General features: G+C 42.6%; 1 protein-coding gene across 1 annotated transcript in view; it reads right to left on the reverse strand.

Moving 5' to 3' along the window:
- The window catches only part of DMRT1 (doublesex and mab-3 related transcription factor 1), a 91,067-nt gene that overhangs the window by 24,201 nt on the left and 45,550 nt on the right, over positions 1-21,316 (reverse strand). Inside the window, exon 4 of the mRNA XM_032801801.1 lies at positions 20,964-21,126. Coding sequence (XP_032657692.1) covers positions 20,964-21,126 — 163 coding nt within the window. The remainder of the gene's footprint in view (positions 1-20,963; positions 21,127-21,316) is intronic.

A 21,316-nucleotide genomic window follows, 5' to 3' on the forward strand; every position in this document is an offset into this window, starting at 1 on the left:
TACAGATGTAGTACAAGGTATTACACAAGTGCCGGGTGCTGTAGCTAGCAATTATCCTAGTATTTAACCAAATCTATCGCTCATCAGGAAAGCGTTTAGTGCAGTAGTCGGAGCGAGACAGGCTGACATGGAGCACAGCTACTTAACTGTCCCCTCTAGCTATTACACTTTCTCAACCCGAGAGTCATGTCAAATTAAACAACTACACATTGACTTTTCACTTCTCTAAACATTAAGGTGTGATTGACAACTCCTGGATGCTATAAGCCAGTCATTAGACTCAGCCAACGTACTGTTAGCTTGTGATGCAGTTCTCCCTTCCCCCCGACCCCCGTTCTGAGCTGTTTCCTCATGTGCTGTTTTTACAGTCCTTGATAGACAATTGTACCTTGCCTCTCTGGAGGGTCTTTGTAAGCAAATGACACTTGACTGCAGAGGGGTGAAAATGATGCAGAGTAAAGTGACTTAGCTTGACATGCAAGTTATCATCTTTTCTTTAAAATCAAATTCAATGCCTACACGTTTTTAAATCTAATTTTGAGACGTCTGGACAGCAACATTTCCAACAGACATTAGCACTTCAAAATGTACCCCATCATCATTAGCTGTAATATTTCATCTCTTCAGAATATTTCCCCAAATTTCGGCCACGTATGTTGGGAGCCTACACAGTGCTGTGACATTTTAAATCAACTTACGGCCAGCACCAGGACAGGAGCAGGCACATGCAAAGATGGGAAATTAAACTGAAAGCCAGATATAGCACTAGGAATGTCTAATATGGATCTCAACTCTCCCATCAATGTTGGAACATCACTACATCAAGCTACTATTTATTGTATGCCTGAATCCTGTGGGTTAGCAAAGTTATTAGGTTGAAAGAGTGAACAAAGCAGGTCCTTTAGTTCGATACGCAGCCACCTGAGACCTGCACACTTCAAATGACAGGCTTCACTCCTCACGCCCCTAGTACAAGCCACAAGATTAATGTAAAAGATGATTTCCAGATTTGCTTCTCCTCCTCCCACAACAAACCAAACAAACCAGAAAGATGCAATTCCTCAGTAATAATGGTCTCAAAGAAAATGAAAAGGAATCTTAATAGGGTTTCTTTAAAATTTTACACTTTTTCTGCTAAAGAACCAGGCAGCATTAACACACTATCATCTTACTGATTCTGACAGATTCTCAGTATAAGAAAGTCTAAAAATCTACTTGCACATGTAAGACATGTGTATGACTAATCCACCCATACCCACAAAAGTCTACACTTAGATTGTGAAATGTAAATTGCATGTATGTAAGACTTTTATTGAATGAACCTATGAAATTCAATAACTACTAAACACATATTTGAGGAAAGCGCACTGATTTGGAAAAAAGTGACTTGACTGACAAAAATCATAGAGTATCTGTTTTCACTGTGGGTACTAATTTAAAATAGTTTGAGTAAAATTGTACTGTGTATTGTTTTTGTTCATCAGTGTAGTTGTCTTGGCTATTTACAATTGTGTAAAATAAGCTACAGCTATAGTAAATGTATGGAGATAAGAGATCTAAAAGTAAATATGATACTTTATTAATTTTACACCTTCCCATGGGCTGAAAAAGTTAACAGTTATAAACTCACAAAATCCAAAGATTTAAATGAAATATATGAGATATTTTATGTGGTATTATTCAAAATGTGCTACAGGCTTTCTAAATACAAAGGAAAACACAGTCACTACCCTGAGAAGCATAGAATCTCAAACTATTTCCATCAACTTCAGCTTATTTGGAATGAAACAGAATCACAGAACCGAAAGGGATCTCGAGGGCTCATCTAGTTCAATCCTGTGCGCTCATGGCAGAAATAAAACTATGATACCTTGGTAAGGATTTTAATGCAATCTCCATTGTTCCCCTTCATTTTTCACTGGCTAACTGCCATGAGAGCATCTAGCTTCAAGAGAGTAACAGGATAGTTCCTGCACTTGTTGTGTGTGCTGAACAACAGTGAGCGCTGTATGGTCCACGAAGCTATCATCCCTTAGCCCCCAGTATCTTTCAGACTAAAGCATCTCTGATTCAATACTGTACATAGATCGGTCAGTTCATGTAACAACTCAGTGGCATGCCTATTTTACATGGATTTCTTACATTTTTAATTGGACATAAACACCTACTATTTTATCTTAGACGCTTACATTCAATGAGCTCACATATAACAATATAGGTCCAATGGAAATAAACTCTCTGCTACACCAGTGACACAGTAAATTCTGTAGTTTCCATATTTTTGAAGATTTTTCATAAAATCCAACAACCCTGCTTCTCTGAGCAACAACTTTCAAGCTGTCAGAGACACGCATTGAAAAAAGCACTGGGACGTTGGTACCCACTAAAAACCTAAACAAGTAAAACTTGTAAATTTCAGAAGTAAAGACCATAGGCCAAATTCTACCCCCAGCTACACTCTGCAACACCACTGGATTCAGCTAGCATCAGGGGTGTAACTTAAGACAGACTGTGAGTCCTGCTTCTTCCACCCCCCGCCCCCCACATAAATGACATGCAACTGACTTTAATTAGACACTGGGTTTCTTCCTACAAAATCCATATTAAAATTATGTGTTACAACCCTACAAAACAACTTGAGCCAATTCCTCTTTGAACTTTGTAGGCAGAGACTATAATTCTGTGGACCTCAAATAACTGTATTTTCAACAGCACCTGTTTGAAAAAAATTAAAGATAAAATTTATTTATGTACTAAATAGTCAATATTAAAATATGGTTATTAGACAAAAAGTGAAAATACATTAGTCTATATTAAATGACTTACAAACATATACTTATGGGTATATAAAGATATACATGTACATGTAGTTTATATATTTTTTCTTGTGTATATACCTATATAAGTGTATTTATCTATAGATACACATATGTATATCTCTCTATATAGATGTATGCATCCACACCCATAAGTGTATGTATGTGTAGATATATATATAATATAAAGCTAACTTTCAGGCCTCAGAAAACAAAAGCTATCCCCATATAACAGCCAAATTCCTACATAACTCAATTTGGACATCTCATCTGGTGTGAACTGCACTCATTCCTAGTGTAAACCCCAGCGCGCTCTGCAATGATATACAGTAATGTCACATCGCAATCTGGATTTACTATAAAGGGCTGCTGACGAGTTTCAGAGCAGTAAACATTGCTGCGAGGTGTATTTCACACTGAGCTGGTTTTTATGAAGAACACTTCACTGCCCAGCCACGGTACCTAGATGATGAATGGTGAAAGATGCATGACAAGCTTCATCATTGTTTGTAAATCTTAACTGTTCCTGCTCACTAACTCTGCAGGCAATTTTCAAAGACAGCGGCCGACAGAAGGACAGCACAGCTTTCCTGAAGGTTATTCAACTTGTACTTGGCCTAAGCTATGCCTGTGAGGAACCATGCATTGAAAATAACCTCACCACTTATCCTGAACCTTAGAATTAAAAACCCTGGTTGGGTGGCATGTTAATGGGAACTAAATGAAGAAATCCCAACTACAAGCTTTGATATTTAACCTTCACCTCTTGCCCTGAATGGTTATATACATCACGTACATGCAACATACATTGTATTATTTATGCACCGAGTATAAATACACTTATGTATAAAGTGTGCCTTTGTGAATGACGGATCCTGCTGATCCAACATTACCTGTTTCTAGTGAAGCTGCATAGAGAGTGCCATTGTCCCCTACTACCTCACCCACTGGGCATGACAAGTTACTTACACACTCTTCTTCTCTTGGAACTTCTCCTTACTATTTTGGTGCCCTGTCTTGGCGATAAACAGCCAACTCATGCAGGCACAATCCAACTCATTGCCACATGCAATCACTTACATTCTAATATGCTACCTGCATAGACTGGATCAGCCCCTTTCAGGGACCTCCACGTGGCATCCTTCTCCGTTCTCCTTGGATTGTTCTTTTATGGGGACAACAGTGGGGTTCACCCTAACCCCTTACCAAATGACTACAGCTCTGCCCCCACAATCAAGAGATCCACAGGGAGCCATAAGAGGCCATGGCATTATGCAATGGTTCCAGGACTCCTCATCTCACCTCCGACTTCTGAATAATATAGGTTTGTTGTAAGTGTGTAGTCAAGGTCTAGCTGCCATCCATTAGCTCCACCCTCACCCTTTTAAGGAAAGGATTCCCTAGAGCACTGCAGAAGAATTAACTTAGCCAGAAGCAACGAGTATCTCTTGATCTTTTTTCCAAAGGACTTGTGAATTGTGTAGTGTGGTGATTCATGTACAGTATCTGCAGAGTCTCCAATCTAGGCAGGCTCAGGATGTTATGGAGGCAGCTGACCATCACCTGCATGAGGGAATGGGGAATCAATGTAAAGGAGACTCTTTTCCCTCTTAATATTGGCCATTCAGGTCCAGAGAGCAAAGTCAGGAAAAGATACAGCGATGCACCAATAAACTAGCCTGTCATGGTAAGCACACAGTTATCACAACTGTTCAACAGAACTCCTCCATTCTCTCTACTGTTTTGAGTGAGACAATAAGATGGCCATTGCTCCTTGCTTGTATCAGGAAATTTTCATATTCAAAGGGTAAGACAATCACTGGGCCAGATCCTCAACAAGGCAGCTTCATTGACTTGGATTTCTATAAAAGGGCATTCTGGGTCCTGTGAAGTAGGAGGAGGGCTTCGTATGGTAACTATTGAAATATTTAGCATCTTGGGTAGCACCCTCTGTCCTTGAAGAAAAGAGTGGCTAGAAAAAGAAACTAACTGGGTTCAGGGTTGCATAAGCATCTAAACCAACAATCCTGAGCTTGTGGTGAAACAACTTTTTCCTCCCAGCAACCCATAGCAGGGAGAAGCAAGAAGAAATTGTAGCAGACTGAGCCACTGGAAGACACTAATAATCACACAACTATATACTGACATTGCCTTGCGTAAACACTGTATTGCAATGATGCAATGCCAGGAGGTGAACAATGCTGTGTGCTATCATGATGACACTACTCCTCAGTGCTCTGTTGCTCTCTGCAGCTGTATTCAGTGCTGCAGGGGTTCCCCTGATCAGCCAGGATCATCGGTCTGAACTATGGACAGTGGGTCAACTGTGTACTTCGATTTGCCTTTTTCTCAATCGGCAACAAAACTTTCTCATGGGGCCCCCTTTTCTCTAGCAGAATGTGAATTGCAAGTGCTGCCTCCTAACAAAGCCTGCGGGACTCAATTTAATAAATGTTTGCAACTCACATTTTTATTCAAACAAAATATCGCCCAGCTAAACGCATGCCCTCATAAAACCCTGTCTTCTTGTGCCAGCCAATGCTGGAAAACCAAAGACCTGACCAGACTGATACTTGCTGATTTATTTTAAAAGCCACTGTGAGTGGGTGAGGGTTTACACATGTATGTGTGTCAGGTTGGGTAGCTGGGGCTGTCTGCTATTTCTCCACCACTCCAGGGTGGCCGCATCAAATGATAGCACTCACACCAAGTTAACAGGATGGCCTGGGATCTTTCAAACCCCCATGTATCTCACCTTGTCAGATGTGTTTTTGTGATATTTAAAAAAAGGAGATAAGAAAAAAATCTCATTAAGCAATGTGAGTTCTACGTTTTTAGGTTTAATCAGAAATAATTTCAGGTTTCCTTTGTAAGGACTCTGCAAAACATACACCTTTCTAATTGTGCAAGTACTAGCTATTTTGTGCATGTATGATTTTCTTCCTTTATGTTTTAGAGTCTATGCAGCATACAGAATATATTAGAATAGAAAACAAACAGACTTTTAATCAGGAAAGAACTTAAGCACAATGGGACTGAAGCAGATGCTTAAAGTTAAGCACATGTTTAAGTGAAGACCTGTGTGAATAACCGGTGGATGAACTCAAAAATAATACTTGGAAAAAAGTGGTTCAGGGTGATTTGAAATGGATTTTTTTTTATTTTTCTGACAATATGAAATAGTTGAAAAATTTTGTTTCGGATCAAATGAAATATTTCATTCAATCACAAATACATTTTATTCAGCTCCAAACAAAACTTTTCATTTTCCATATATTTTTCTAATCCTTAATATTTATTTTTTAAATAAAATTTAATTAAATTGAAAAACAAAATGTCTAAATGCTTCATTTCAGAAATGCCAAATCCAACTGTTTTGACTTTTCCAAAAATATTTTTAATGGACTGAAACAATTTGCTGAATTCTACTTGAATTTATGAATTGTTTTGGTCAACCCAAATCCGCATTTTACAGTAAAAATCTGACTCACCTGATTATTTTCACCCAGTTCTATTTAATTGCTTTCCCGAATAGGGGTGCCTTCCTATTGGGGCTTTAAAGATCGATTCTAGATTCTTTACTAATCCAATTTCACTCAGAATATACACAGGTATGAAATTATTCACCAAAATAGTTATTTTAAAACTCATATGAAAATAATTTGCCATATTTTGTTATAAACTGCCCACCAAGGTCAACTGAAGTTTTGATAACTGCTGTTACAGCTAAAGAAACAACAATAATAGAAAGAAATAATGATTTCACAAATGAAAGTTAATTACTTGCTTACTTAAAAAGAAAAAAATTTACATTTTGGACTTGCCAATTTTGATGCTTTCTTCTTCTTTTTCCTTTAAACATGCTGTCTCCTGTTTAAAAAAATCTATCCAAAAAGAAGGCCTGTTGAAATGTTCACTAGTTTGCTAGGACTTGATCCAACTTCTATTGTAACTGATAGAAAGAGTCCCATGACTTTGAAGGGAGTTTGCCTGGTCACCACAAAACACACCAACACAAATCCATTGTGCTGGATACCTCTGCAATCCTGATCATGTGTGGATACGTCACAGTACAGCCATGCTCCATCTTCTAGTTAACTGGTGCACGTGTGTATGCACATCACCTCATCCTCCATTCTCCTCTAATTTTTTCTGAGCATACAGCAAGGTGCTGAAATTTACCAGAATCCTGCTCAAAGCAAATACCCTATCTGATGATGGGAATGTAGCCATCAAGAAGAGTAAAAGACGGTTTGATTTGTGTGCTCGTATACCAGCAATCCAAACCAAAGCTGGAAGAGTAGATCTAATTTCAGGCCTGCTAGCCCTTCTGGCATTCTTGTAATTCATGTCTGAGGGAGGTTGTATGTGGCATATGCATCTGGAACTGACAAATAAGAACGTGTTTAAAAATAATAGTGGTCAAAAATAAAAACAATTATGCAGGAACCAAGTATGTAAATGAAAAAATATGCAGATGAAATGACAGCATTTTGTGAATCAGCATGCATTTTTTGTCAATCACCAAACGACGTTACCAGATCATTCCTATCGGTTTCAGTAAAAAGTAACAGCTGTCTGTTTTTTAATTGAAGTTTCTTCTGAAAATGTTTTTTTTTTAGAAATAGTGGAAAAGAGTCTCCATTTTCAGCTTTCATAGCGAAGAGTCGGCATATTCGAGAACATAGCTGCTGGGACTTTCTCTTTTTCAGCAGCTAGTTTTAAAAAGCAAAACACGAGGTAAGCCAGTACCCCAGCCAACACGCTACATTCCAGCCACTGGGAGAAGACGACAGGGACTGTATTCGAACATCAGGTCATTTTTATCCTCATGGACGTGGAGGCTGCAATTTGCATTGTCCTGCACCAACGAGGGACAGCTGTGCCCCTTGAGAAAAGGGCTGAGTGATGATAACATCGCCATCATGTTCCCCTCAGAGGTTTTGCTTGTTTGAGCAGCTGAAAAATCCAGCCCGGTCTCTATGGGTGGAGGCTAACTGGGAAAGATGCCCCAGCCCTGTCCCTTCGAGGGACAGCCAGGCCCACTTTGGGAGCTGTGGCTGCTGGTAGAGATGGGTATGGAGCAGCTTGTGTTGTTGTATTCCAGCACTCAAGGAGATTTATCAGCATAACCCAGGCAGTGAATCTAGTCCACTGGCTGTAAATAAAGTACAGCCAGATTCAGTCTCTTCCTCCATTGCTGGGCATTGCTTCTGAGCTATAGTGTTAAAAAGCAGCATTGCTTTTCTTTCTGCAGCAATGCTGTTGGGCAGCTTGGACAGACAATGCTGCGAAACAGCTACAAGTTCCAGAAAGTGGTTTCACAGATCTTCTACACACCAATACTGTGTGACAGACATATCTCTGATTTTGCATTCAGGCACGATCTGTGACACTGAAATATTCTTTAAACCCTGTATGGCAACCAAGGGCATAGATTCATTTGAAAATATTGTACTTGAGATGCATCAAAAAGATGCACAGCTTTCAAACAATGCAACCTGAGAAAAATGTCATAATCCAGAATCTCTTTTACATTCTTTCGGTGTGTAGTACTTCTGCTATTTCGCCCTCCTTTCACTGAAATGATTCTGAAGGTTTTTTGTCATGAGACATGGGATTCTGTTTCTTACATGCCTTTGAACGTGACGCCAATGTGAGAGATCCATCCCACAATTGCTTTTATAATGGCAGAATCCAGAGCAAGTTTCAAATTCCTCATTGGGCTTCATCAATGGATCAGCACGTTTTACAATAAAGTATCAGAAAAATTATGAATCAGTAATACTGGCTCCACAGTTAAGAGTCTGAGAAAGCTTCCACTACATGCCTCATTTTGACTCCCATATAATTATCGAGAAAAAGAACCTCCTTTCTTGCTTGAAAGTCCTTACGTTTATTCCTAGGCCAAAGAGGTTTGTTGTTGTTGTTTTGTAGTTTTGAGGTTAATTGGACAAGCCGTTCTTAAGTAAAAAGACTTTGAAAACTTGGTTCATTTCCACTTTTTGAATGTCAAACTTTTCTCTTTTTTTTGGCTAAAGCTTAGCTCAAAAAATAGCATGGACTAAACACGTCACAGTTGTTTTATACACTGTTCCAGTGTGTACTAGTGCAACTGGAACCATCTTAAAAATATTAAGGTTGAGTGGACATTTTGTAGATTATTAGATGGAAATTAGGTGTATGAGGGCATATCACAATATACTGGCTGTCTGTGTGTGTGTGTGTGGTGGTGCACTCTAGCGACTTGTCCAGAGAAAGGATAGGGATACTAGTACTACAAAGGAAAACCTCTTTTAGCCTAACTGGCAAAGGACCATGTTTCTGGTGCTGAAGGACAAAGATTCTAGTGCCAGTTGCCTGAGGTATGTGCGTGTGGTACATCTAGTAACTGTGGCTATTGTCAGCAGCATATGGATTTATTACAATATAACTGTCAAAAGACTATGTCTGAATATAATCTAAACTCACACAAGAGGCAGAACACTAAAAATTGCTTCACTGGGCCTTTAGGTTAATTTTTCAAGCAGTGCTGCATAATTATTTTACACAATACATTTTTTTTTTGCACAGTATGTAATTAGACTGTGGAACTCATTACTACGGGAAGTCATTTGAGACCAAGAACGTTGCAAGATTTAAAAAGAGATTTGACATTTATAAGATAACACGAATATCCAGTTATAATAGGTAATGCCAACAACAATTTTGGAAGGGATAATAAACCGTATGCTTCAGGCCGTAAGCCAATCTATAACTAGGTACTGTCATAAGCATAATTCCTAATTCTGAACCTTAGAGTCCAAAATGTGGGTGCCGGCATTAAACCTCCAAGCTTAATTACCAGCTTGGATCTGATAGCGCTGCCACCAGCCAAAAATTTCCAGTGTTTGGCTCACTCTGGTCTCCCCAAAACCTTCCCTGGGAGACCCCAAGACTCAGATGCCCTGAGTCTTACCACAAAGGGAAATAACCCCCCTCCCCTTGTCTTCTCTTTACTTCCTCCCCAGGCTTCCCCTCCGTGGGTTATCCTGGAAGATTACTGTACTTAAACTCCTTGAATTACAAAACAGAGAGGGCAATTTACCTTCCCCCCTCCTTCTTTTTCCCCCTCCCAGTCTTTCCCTGAGAGAGACCGTAATCCTGGTATAGGGATTTCTATCCCCTAGAGCCTCACTTAGAAAAGAAAATCCAACAGGTTTTAAAAAGAAAAGCTTTATATAAAAAGAAAGAAAAGACATAAAAATGCTCTCTGTATCAAGATAACAATATACAGGGTCAATTGCTTAAAAGAAAAATATGAATAAACAGCCTTATTCAAAAAGAAATACAATTTAAACATCCCAGCAACTACACACATGTAAATACAAAAAAAAACAATTAAAGCCTATTGTTTTTCTACCTTTGTACTCACAACTTGGAAACTGAAGATTAGAAGCTTGAAGATAGAAAGATCCCTCTCATAGCCGAGAGACAGACCGGAGACACAGACAAAGGGACACACACCCAAACATTCCCTCCCTGAGCTTTTAAAAATCTTGTTTCCTGATTGGTCCTCTGGTCAGGTGTTTGGTTCCCTTTGTTAACCCTTTACAGGTAAAAGAAACATTAACCCTTAGCTATCTGTTTATGACAGGTACTAATCTAATTTCTTATAATGTGGGGACAGATTTCCCCCTCTATGCCTGCTGCAGGGTTTCTCTTCCTCTGAAGCATCTAGCGCTAATCACTGAAGAAGACAAGGCACATAGACAGAGCATGGTCTCATGCAGTATGGCAATTGCTATGTCCTTATGCACTGAGTGGCAAAATTTGTAACCACTTTAATTCTTCCACTTTACATGTAAACAATGCCGGAGTACTTCTGGGATCTGTTTATTTAACAGGAACTAACATTTCCTAACAGAAATATCTGCAGTTCCCCAATAAGTTTACATTTTAAAAAGCAGCTTAAAAAGCTAGGCCTGACTCTCATTGACACTTCCAGAGAAGTTTAAAAGAGACATAGTGTAGAAGAGAATCGGACTTTCTATTCTCCAGGCTTTTTATGTCCTCAGTGCGGAGTTAGCCATCTCCCATAACATAAAAGCTACCTCTGCCACTCCCATTCTCCCCTTCCTGTAACTTCAAACCACTAGAGCTGTAGCATCTCAATATGAAACGAACAAAGGTCTGTTTGAATCAGATGCAAACGGCTTTTAGTATACCAGAGCAAAGCTCTCCTCAAGGGCCCTGTTACCTAAGGGTATGTGTACACTGAAGCTAAAAGGTATAAATTCCACCTTGAGGAGACAAACTCTGGCTAGCTTGATCAGAGCTAGCATGCTAAAAACAGAAGCACAGCTGCGGTGGCAGGCGCAGCAGAAGTAACTAGCCATCTTGAATACGCACCTCTGGTCTCAGATAGAGACAGCTAGTCTTTCCTCTTGCGTCTCATGCCACTGCAGCTATTTGTAGCGCGCTAGGTCAATCCACCTTCTAGCTCCACTGCAGATATACCCCATGTGTATCTTGACTACTCCTTATCCTTTCTGTGTTGTGTGCCGTGTTTGGCTACTCACGGATCTTGTAGGATTTTCTGGACTTTGAATACAAAAGAAAATGGTTTAGTTTCGCAGAGTCGGCTGCTGCAGCAATTTCATGCTGGGGAGGCAGAAAAGATGGTGGTAGGGGCAGTAGCATTGGCTATCACATGCTGTTGTCATGCCTGACAATCCAGTGTCAGGCTGTGTATGACTCCAGGACTAAAGTTTTAAAGGGACAAGTACAAGACTATATTTCTATCATTCAGCTACTTTAAAAAAAACACTTTTTTGCTAACAAAATACAAAACCCAGAAAATGTGGCAAAAGCAGATGACAATGAACTATCGGTGGGGTTAGGTAATCTAAGCAATTCCATATGCACAAATGACCACCTGTGGGTAACTAATGTTAAAGGTGATAGGCTAAGTCTACGCTATGAGTGAGGAAGTGTTACTTGCCTGCTTGTGTACACATGCTTGCTTTAGTGCTCATCAGGCTAGCATGAGTATAAATAGCAGCAGAGCTGCAGTAGCACAGGTTACGGCAGTGGAGGCACAGCTGAGCCATGCTGAGTACATACCCAACTATTTCAGGTGGGTTTGTAGTCAGCACAGCTCAGCTGTGTCTGCACTGCTGTAGCCTCAGGAGCAGGGGCAGCAGTGAGACTTATACTAGCACCAGTTCAATAAGAGCTTATATGAGTATGTGTACACAAACAGGGAACTAACATCCTCAGCTCATAATGCAGACATGGCCTAAGTGGGAAATGTTTGTGTATGCTGTTTTTGTGTTCATGTATATTTTTGCAAAACAAGAATATAAGATAAGAATTCTCATTAAACACCATACTAAGCGTTTATATATTATTTAATCAGAGCTGGTCTGGAAAATGAAATGCCCATCACATGGGAAATTCCAACATTCTGAAAAGTCCAAATTTTGAAATTTAGTGCAAAACAAAAATTCCAAAGTCTTTTATTTTGGAAACATTGAAATGACCCTATCAAAATGTTTCATTGTGATAATAGAAAAATATTTTAGTATAATATAAAGTATGTGTGCATATATAACATTTAATTTTTGTTTATTATAAGGATTTTTTAAATTTAAGTCTAAACAAAATGAGTAAAAATGAAATGAAACAAGAAAGTCTAAACAGAATACTCAATTTCAGTTCAAATTGTTTAAAAAAATTTCCACTAAAAATACCATCAAAATCAACACATTCCTGCAAAACATTTCAGTTTTGATGAAACAGCATTTTCTGATGGAAAACTGGTCTGCTGAAACTTTTTCAACCAGTGCTACATTTAATATTTTCAAAGAACTTTACAACAGTGGTTCTCAAAGCCCATTCGCCGCTTGTTCAGGGAAAGCCCCTGGTGGGCCAGGCCAGTTTGTTTACCTGCCACATCCACAGGTTTGGCCGATCGCAGCTCCCACCAGCAGCGGTTTGCCACTCCACGCCAATGGGGGCTGCAGGCATAGGCGACGGGTTATACGGGCTCGAGGTGCCCGGGCTCTAGGAATATTCAGGGCCGGGTGCCCTGCTCCAGCAATATTTGGAGCCGGGTCTCTCCCTCGGCCCTGCCTGGATAGGGCCCCGGCGGGTCTCCCCAAACCGCCCTGCCCCGCCGCGTCCTTGCCTGGAGCGGGTCCTGGCCTCCGCCTTCCACCCCTCCCCGTGTCCCCCCTCCGCCGCGTCCTTGTCTGCTCCTTGTGCTGCCAGAGAACGGCTCCTGGCAGAACTGCTGTCTGCTGCCCCACGGTCCAAGTGCCTGCCATCCACTAATGGCAAGGCAGGCTGCCCTTACCCTGCTCTTCTGCCCTAGCCCTGAGCCTCTCCAACGCCCCAAACTCCTCATTCCCAGCCAGAGCCCTCATCCCTCTGCACCCTGATCCTCATCCCCAGCCAGAGCCCCCATCCCCCTGCACCCTAATCCTCATCCCCAGCCAGAGCCCTCAACCCCCTGCACCCAAACCCTCAGCCCCAGCCAGAGCCCTCATCCCCCCGCACCCTGAGCCTCTGCCCCAGCTCTGAGTCCCCCCGCATCATGAACCCCTCATCCTCAGCCCCAACCCTCATTCCCCTGCAGCCTGATCCTCTGCCCCAGCATGCACCACCTCCCCCTTCCTAAACCCCCACCCCCAGCCGAACCTGCACCCAAACTCAGAGCCTTAGGCAGGTGGAGGCGGAGTTTGAGGGGGCGGAGTTGGGGGGGCAAAGATGGGGGGGCAGGTTCTGGGCACCACCAAAATTTCTACAAACTTGCCTCCCATGGCTGCAGGAAGCAGCAAAGGCCTGCCAGGGGCTTTCCCTGAACAAGCAATGGACCAGCTTTGAGAACCACTACTTTACAAGCAAGTAATTCATCTGGTTAGGGAGTGTCATAGGATGTATGCACCCCATGCAAGTCCAGCAACCAAAGGCACTGCTGGCCACTGCTGCTTGGCAGTCTCTCAGCAGCTGGGAGGACAAAAGGGCTGGGAAGCAGAAGGGCAGGGCAGCTGAGCTGTCAGAGAAGTGAGCAGGCTGGAGAAAGGAGCTCCTGCCTGCAAGCTACTAAAGTGCTGCCCAGAGACAACAGCCCAGAAGGGGACAAAGCGACCAACAGTCTGGAGAGCCGGCAGAGATCCAGGGAAAGGTAGGAAGGAGATCAGGGCACTGTCAGAGTAGAAGAACCTTGATCCTAAACACCTAGCTCAAGGGCCCTGAGCTGGAACCCAGGGGAGGGGGCAGGCCTGGGTTTCCCTACTAACCCCTTGACAGACTTGGGAGTGAAGAAAGGGTTTTCAGATTCTGGACATCAGGAATAGACTGATAGCTCTGCTATGTTAAGTGAGCCCAGGGGCTGTGCCATGCTTGGCCAGAAGGAGTGCTGTTGCACTGACACACCATCTCAAAGGAAGAAAAGTATTATTCCCATGTTACAGATGTGAAAACTGAGACAGAGCAATCAAACAACTTGCCCAATGCCACTGCAGGAAACAGTATCAGTGACAGGACTAGAATTCAGTTGTTCTAGGCTCCCAGTTTTGCAGTAAAATTACAGACAATGACTCCTGATAGCTCATAATTTGTATTGCCAATATTCCAGGGATTTCCACAGGAAAACAAAAAATTCAAAAGCTCACAGAGGCTAGGCCCACATCTTAAAAATCAAGTAACCTCCTTAGTAAAGTAAACTCCCCGCCCCAGCTAACCCCTGCCCTGCCTCCTCCTCGAGCATGCCCGTGGCTGCTTCACTCCCACCTCACAGGCTTAAGGCGCCAATCAGCTTAGGCACCGCAAGCCTGGGAGGCAGAAGAAGTGAAGCGTCGACAGTGCGCTTAAGGTGGAGACGGAGCAGGGGTGAGCTGAGGCGGGAGAGGGTGCCTCAGGGCAGAGGGGAGGGAACTGCCGCAAGGGGGTGCCTCAGGGTGAAGGGGAGGAGCTGCCACGGGAGAGGGCACCTCAGGGCGGAGGGGAGGAGCTGCCACGGGGGGCAGCACCTCAGGGTGGGGGCACGGGGGGGGAGGGCGCAAGGTGGAAGTTTCGCGTAGGGCGCGAAACATCCTTGCACTGGCCCTGCCGTCTATCCCAGGACCTGGGCGTGACTCCCAGCTTGTACAGACATATTCACATTAGCTCAGGATCGAGCTAGCTTGCTAAAATTGATAGTGTAGCCACACTAGCATGGGCAGTAGCAAGCACCAGCAGAGGCTAGCTGCCCCAAGTACATATCCAGGGGGTCCAGGCGGGTTTGCACTTGGGACGGGTAGCACACGCCATTACTCACTTCTGTCCACGCTACTGTGGCTCTACTACTATTTTTAGAAAGCTAGCACAAATATGTCTACTCAAGCTGGGACTCACACCCCCAGCTTCAACTCTAGACTGAGGGTATGGCTACACAGGCACTTTACAGCGCTGCAACTTTCACGCTCAGGGGTGTGAAAAAACACCCCCGAGTGCTGTGAGATACAGCGCTGTAAAGCGCCAGTGTACTCAGTGCCGCAGCGCTGGGAGCGCGGCTCCCAGCACTGCAAGCTACACCCGTAGAGGATATGGTTTACGTGCAGCGCTGGGAGCGCTGGCGCTCCGACCACACTCACAAAGCGGCAGCGCTTTGAAATTTCAAGTGTAGCCATACCCTTAGCCTGTTTGGCTACACTTGCACTGTACAGCGCTGGGAGTTAAAACCTGTCTTCATACAGCTGTGTAGGGAAAGCACTGCAGTGTGGCCACACTGACAGCTACCAGCGCTGCAGTGTGGCCACATGTGCAGCATTTGCAGTGCTGTTGGGAGTGGTGCATTGTGGGCAGCTATCCCAGCGTTCAAGTGGCTGCAACATGCTTTTCAAAAGAGGGGGGTGGGGTGGAGTGTGACAGGGAGTGTGGGGGAGACAGAAAGAGTGGATTTTTGGAGCTGACACCGTGTCAGCACCTTGCCTTGCAAGTTCTAAGGACTTGAAGATACACAGCACCAACCTTCAATCATTTTAAAAGTTTCAACCCATTCCACCACCCCTCTCTCATTCACTAAATGCAAATAGCCTTCAGACCAGATAAGCAGCTGCTTCAAAATGGACCCTCCCTTCCCCTCTCCGGGCTGCTTCTCTCCTCAAGCAAACACTAGCTGTGGACATTCATCCCCCCGCCTGCCTCTGCTCGAGCAAACAGTAGGTGTGATTGTTTTTTAGATAAGCAGCTCTGGGAGCCCCGAGTTCACAACAAAACAAAGAGTGTTATCTTTACTTGAAAAGCATTACGGGACTGTTCCGGAGGTCAGTTACAGCGTAGTAAGATTAATCACTGTTCCCCAGGCCGAGGTGGAGGACGGCCAGCGCTGTAGCCAGGGAGATACAGCGCTGTATGTGCCTTGCCAGTGTGGATGGGGAGTAAGTTATAGTGCTGTAAAGCCACGACGAGCGCTGTAACTCTCAAGTGTAGCCAAGTCCAAAGCCTTTGCATTCTGCCTATTTTAAGTTCATCTGAAACTTGGCAGTACCGGACAGTCTGTTGCAAACATTATAGCCCATTTTTTCACCACTGAGCTCTAATTTACCTTATTTTTTCCACTAATAAAGTTATAGTTGGAAGGACCCCAACCTTGCCAGCTGGAAGCAGTTGTATTTAGAACCGCTTAAAATTGCAAGGAGCTGGAGTGATGGTGTTTTGTCATTTAGAAAAAGTCACCCCATTACTAAATGCAACATACTGTAACATGGTGTGACCTCATGTGGGAATGTCAGAAGCTTCCTGCAAACTTCTTCTCACCATTCATAAAACAAAAGTGAATGTAAATCAGAGATCAGCTTCTCTCTCCTCCCTTTCAACAGATCCAGGCTAAACAGGCAGTTAACTTGGCGGAACAAAATTAATGAAATAGTTTGACTGAAATACTAACAGTGCTAAAATCTGAACTGGCAAAGTCTGTATAAAGTCAAAGTTACAACTGAAGAGTCTGGTGTGGTAACAGACACTATGTATTGTAAGACCACCTCTGGTGACTAGCCCTTGATCAGTAATATTATCATTTAATAACCAGTGCTGCAGGATAACAGGGCTGCTAGGTCTGAAATTTTTGCTCTAACTTGTATTTCTTTTTCTGTTTAGTCCTATTGAACTTCTATCACTGCACAATTATGTTTCTGTGAAATTTATAGACTTCTGATACAAAGATCTTCCAATAAATCTGTACAATCTTCAAATAGAAATTATGGCCTTAAAACCTATGAATATGTGTACTTGAAAGAAAAAAACAGTTTTGTATTTAATAATAAAAATGCTCCTGGGGAAAAATCAGAACGGTGTGGAGTGTTTTATTAATAACCTTCCACGAGATGGCTATGGATCCAGTGTCTTCATGAGCTTCGGAACAGGTACACTTCAGCCTTCTGAGGTTAGATGAAGATATTATTTCAACTGGAGAAAAGGAAGGAGGACTGAAAACAGCATATTGCATGTTTCATTTAATATATGTGTATAGTCAGTAGGGAAGGAAGAGGGTTATTGTACAAAATTTAAAACAGATCCACCAACTTTACAGTAGTAGTGAATATATTAATATCCATATAATGGCATTGTCTAAGTTACTAAAGCAGTTCCCATGGGCTTGCTGCTATATGAGGCTGCATTGATGTTATATTTAAAGATGGGTTATCATTAACCATGGGGAAATGTCAGTTGCTCTATTATATACAAAATGCTCAGAGTCCAAGCCAGCAAGCACTTAAAATATGAGAAAGCAGCCTGTCCTTTAAATGACCAAACACTTGTTGCAGACATAGCCAGTGTCTTGCAGAGTAGGCAAGTGTCAGGTACTGAACAGCATTCAGAGGTGAAAGTAAGCCGGTTCGGTCCGGTACAGCGTACCAGCAAGAGCCAGTACGCTGTGCCGGACTGGTCCAGTTTCCATGGTGGTGATGGCCCAGGCCTCCAGCTGCTGCGGGGAGCCTCGGGCCCTTTAAAGCGCCACCAGAGCTCCAGCAGCCGGGCTCCTGCAGTGATTTAAAGGGCCCGGAGCACCGCAGCAGCTACAGCCCCAGGTGTTTTAATTCGCCCCTGAGCCCCAGGACTCCCAGCCGCCTCTGCAGCCGGTAGCTCCTGGGTCATTTAAAGGCCCTGGGGCTCCCAGCCACAGCCGGAGCCCCAGGACCTTTAAATCTTGAAAGGCCCCGCCTCTTCCGGTTGAGGCCACACCCCAGCTCAGGACTCCGGCGTACTGGTAAGTCCTTTAAGTTACTTTCACCCCGATGGCACTCCATTGTTCACACCATTCTGGCTGACTTAGCATCCACTGGGAGTGAAAGTTGTGAAGGAGGAGATAAAATATTCATAGAAATAAAGAGCAGAAGGAAAATTCCATGGGACTGCAACCCCTGGTCTAACAGAGTAAAGATACTCACCTTTGGATGGAAAACTCCCAGCATATGCTCCCAGTGATTGGTCATAATTGGAAAAAAAATGAAACTCTTAAAAAGCCCATAACAAAAGCATGTGTGTGTTTACTCACATATTTAACCTTCTCATAAAAATACTGGTACCTCTTTCAAGTGGCAAGTACCCCTGCTATGGAAAAACACTCCTTCAGGTCTGGGGTAACGTTGTTTGACCTCCCTAAATTACATCTCACTGCTTGTCATTTTCTGATTGATGAAATAACTTAAGGAACAATATCAGTGTGTGGAATACTGCCTGAACAAGCAGTCAATGATTATTGAAAATACAAGGTTTATGCAGTTTAAAAATCAGTGAGCATATTACGCCCAAGTTTTTTTTTCTGGAGCAATAAAAAAATACAGAAATGAATTTGTTAATAAAACGCATAGGGTTTTTTGGTCTATTTTTAAGAATGCTGGACTAGTGAGGGTCATAAGTTAGTCGTGATGGATGCAAGAAAAAGTGCCACCTGCAGTTGAATGTGAAGCCAAATGCTTATTTGACCACAGAATATAGAGAAAGGTACTGCTGTTCAGTGGTTGTCAGAGCAGAGGGAGAAGAAATAAACTGAAGAAAAGAAAATTAAAGTGGCTCACTAATTTCTCTGAGCCATTTAGAACTCCCAGAGAAGGGAAAAAAGTCTCTTAGGTTTCACCACATCATATTTTGTTTCTTCATCATATGGTGTGTGAAACCTGTCAGAAAATAGCCACTTCAGAAATACCGGCCCAGATCTTCAGCCGGTATAAATCCATCTAGCTTCATTGACTTTAATAACTCTCTGCTGATTTACACCCGCTGTGAATCTGTCCCCAGGTATGCCCTCATTTTCGAAAACTTCATTCTGGCCTTAGAAATCAAAGTTTCCATCATGATGCACCCAAATCCAAACGTATGCAATCAAAATTTAATCAACACAAAAATCGAGAACACACTATTGAAGATGTCACATGAAATGGACATGGCCAAATAAAAAATAAGTATAAATAAAATCCTTTTATCCATTCATAAAAATGTGCTTAGCACATGTATATCAGCAGAGATGACTGCATGTCAGTGTCGTTTGTAAAATGATAACGTACTGCGTACTACTGTGGCTTGTAGTAGCCTAAGCAGATGATGCATGTAACATATTCAAATAGGCTGTGCTCAGAGAGGAGTGAATTTCACTCTGAGTAATCAGGCTTTTGGGCAGGAAATTCTGTGTTTATCTATCTTGTGGGATGGAACAATGGGTCAGAAAGATGGCCATTGCCCTTCTGAGACCGTTATGCATGAAACCACTGCATCTTCTCTTAAATCCTTCACCCACCCACGCTCTATTATGCACAGGCCTGCAGGGATTGTGTCAAATCCTTGCTGACCGCAGATTTTACTGATTATACTATCTACACTGCCTTTTGGTCTGGTTGCCACCTACCTTTATGATGGTCAAAAACTGAACTAAGCCTGTTCTCTAACCCCTGCCACTAAACTATGTCCCTTTTGCCAAGCCATGTCACTCCCTTAACTGGAACCATGAAGGGACCCCAACTACAAGGTATTGGTAAAAAAAACAACTTTCCTCTCTCCTACCTTTTCCTCCCTTCTTGGATGCTAGGGAGCAGGGACCCTCTGTTCTCTCTCCTTCTCTCTTGGAGGAGGGAAGTACCACTGGTTCCTTCTGTCCACAAAAGGGAGGTGGTTCCACTTACAGAAGACATGGTGTGTCCATGTGAGTTCTCCTCTCCTAGAGGCTTCCACATCACTGAATCATCTGATCTGCATCTTCCCCTCTGTCCAACTGACCCGGATTAGGCACAGTGGGACATGATTCCCTGATCAGCACTTTGATTGCTTTAAGGCTCTGTTCATGCTTCATAGTTCTATTGCTCCATGTCATAACTGCTAACCCACTACACATAAACCCAGAGGCCCTTACAAACAAACTAGTATACAGACATTTTAAAAATAAACTTTTTAGTGTTATGGGACAAACACCAGATGGGAAAAAATATGTGTTTCTCTGGAATTCTTTTCAACCAGGCAATGTAGTCTGATGTGTTTGAAAGCTAAGAATGGAGATCAGTGAATTATTTCCCACAGAGAACCCAGTCCTTCTTTATTCCAGGTTTTGGATGGATGGGCCTGAAGTGCCTTCTGAAACACACGTGAAGACAACAACAGGATTGCAAAGCCATGGGGGGCCTACGAAAGTCTGGCCTGAAAGGAATATTTAGTGAACAGAATCTTTAAAAAAATAAATGGGTGGTCCCCTCTTCGAAAGACAGTTCAGAACTGTCTAGGGTAAACGTTTCCCTGGAGAAACTTATTTGATTGAATATGAATAGGGATTGAATATGAATAGAGATTAAATAGGAATAGGAATTGAATAGGAATTTGCATTATTTTAACCTTTAGTTGCTCTTCCTGCAGTCTACCAAAACAAATGCAGAAGCAGACAAGACCCTAAAATTAGCACCTTCCCTCCCACACTAAATTTATCAGACTTCCAAAAAGTGAACTTCACAATGTCATATGCATCCCAGCACCACACATCATCCAAAAACGGACTGCTCTTTGTAAGCTTGGTTATGATATGTACCTTCAGCACTGCTAAATTCAACCTTGTCCACAATCCTAGTTTTTTATGTCCTCTCAAGGTGAATTAAAAAAAATATGAGACCCCCATTAGGTCTGGGGTGACTGTGCACCTACCGCTTGCTTTAGACTCTGAGTACGAGGGGCTGTCCTCAAAAGTGAAGATCTGCGGAACACAAGCAGGTGTGCTAACACTCTGGCCCAGGTAGGAGGCAGGAGGGTAGTACGAGTGCATCCTGTACTGGGAGCTCATGGAATGTCTGCTCTCTGTGCTTTTCATCTGTTCAAAGAAAGAATTAGAACAGCAGTGTATAAAAACTGAATCAGAGGAGGGGAGTGAGATTTATTTGCATCTTGGAAATTTCTCACTGTCCTTCATTTACATATTATTGACTTAGATTTCAAGAAAAAACACATTCATTTCCTCAGATTTTAGTTTAGAAAATACTTATTTCCAGCACAGATTGCAT

Source organism: Chelonoidis abingdonii, chromosome 6 (genome assembly GCF_003597395.2).
Source record: "Chelonoidis abingdonii isolate Lonesome George chromosome 6, CheloAbing_2.0, whole genome shotgun sequence".
NCBI classification, from domain to species: Eukaryota; Metazoa; Chordata; order Testudines; family Testudinidae; genus Chelonoidis; species Chelonoidis abingdonii.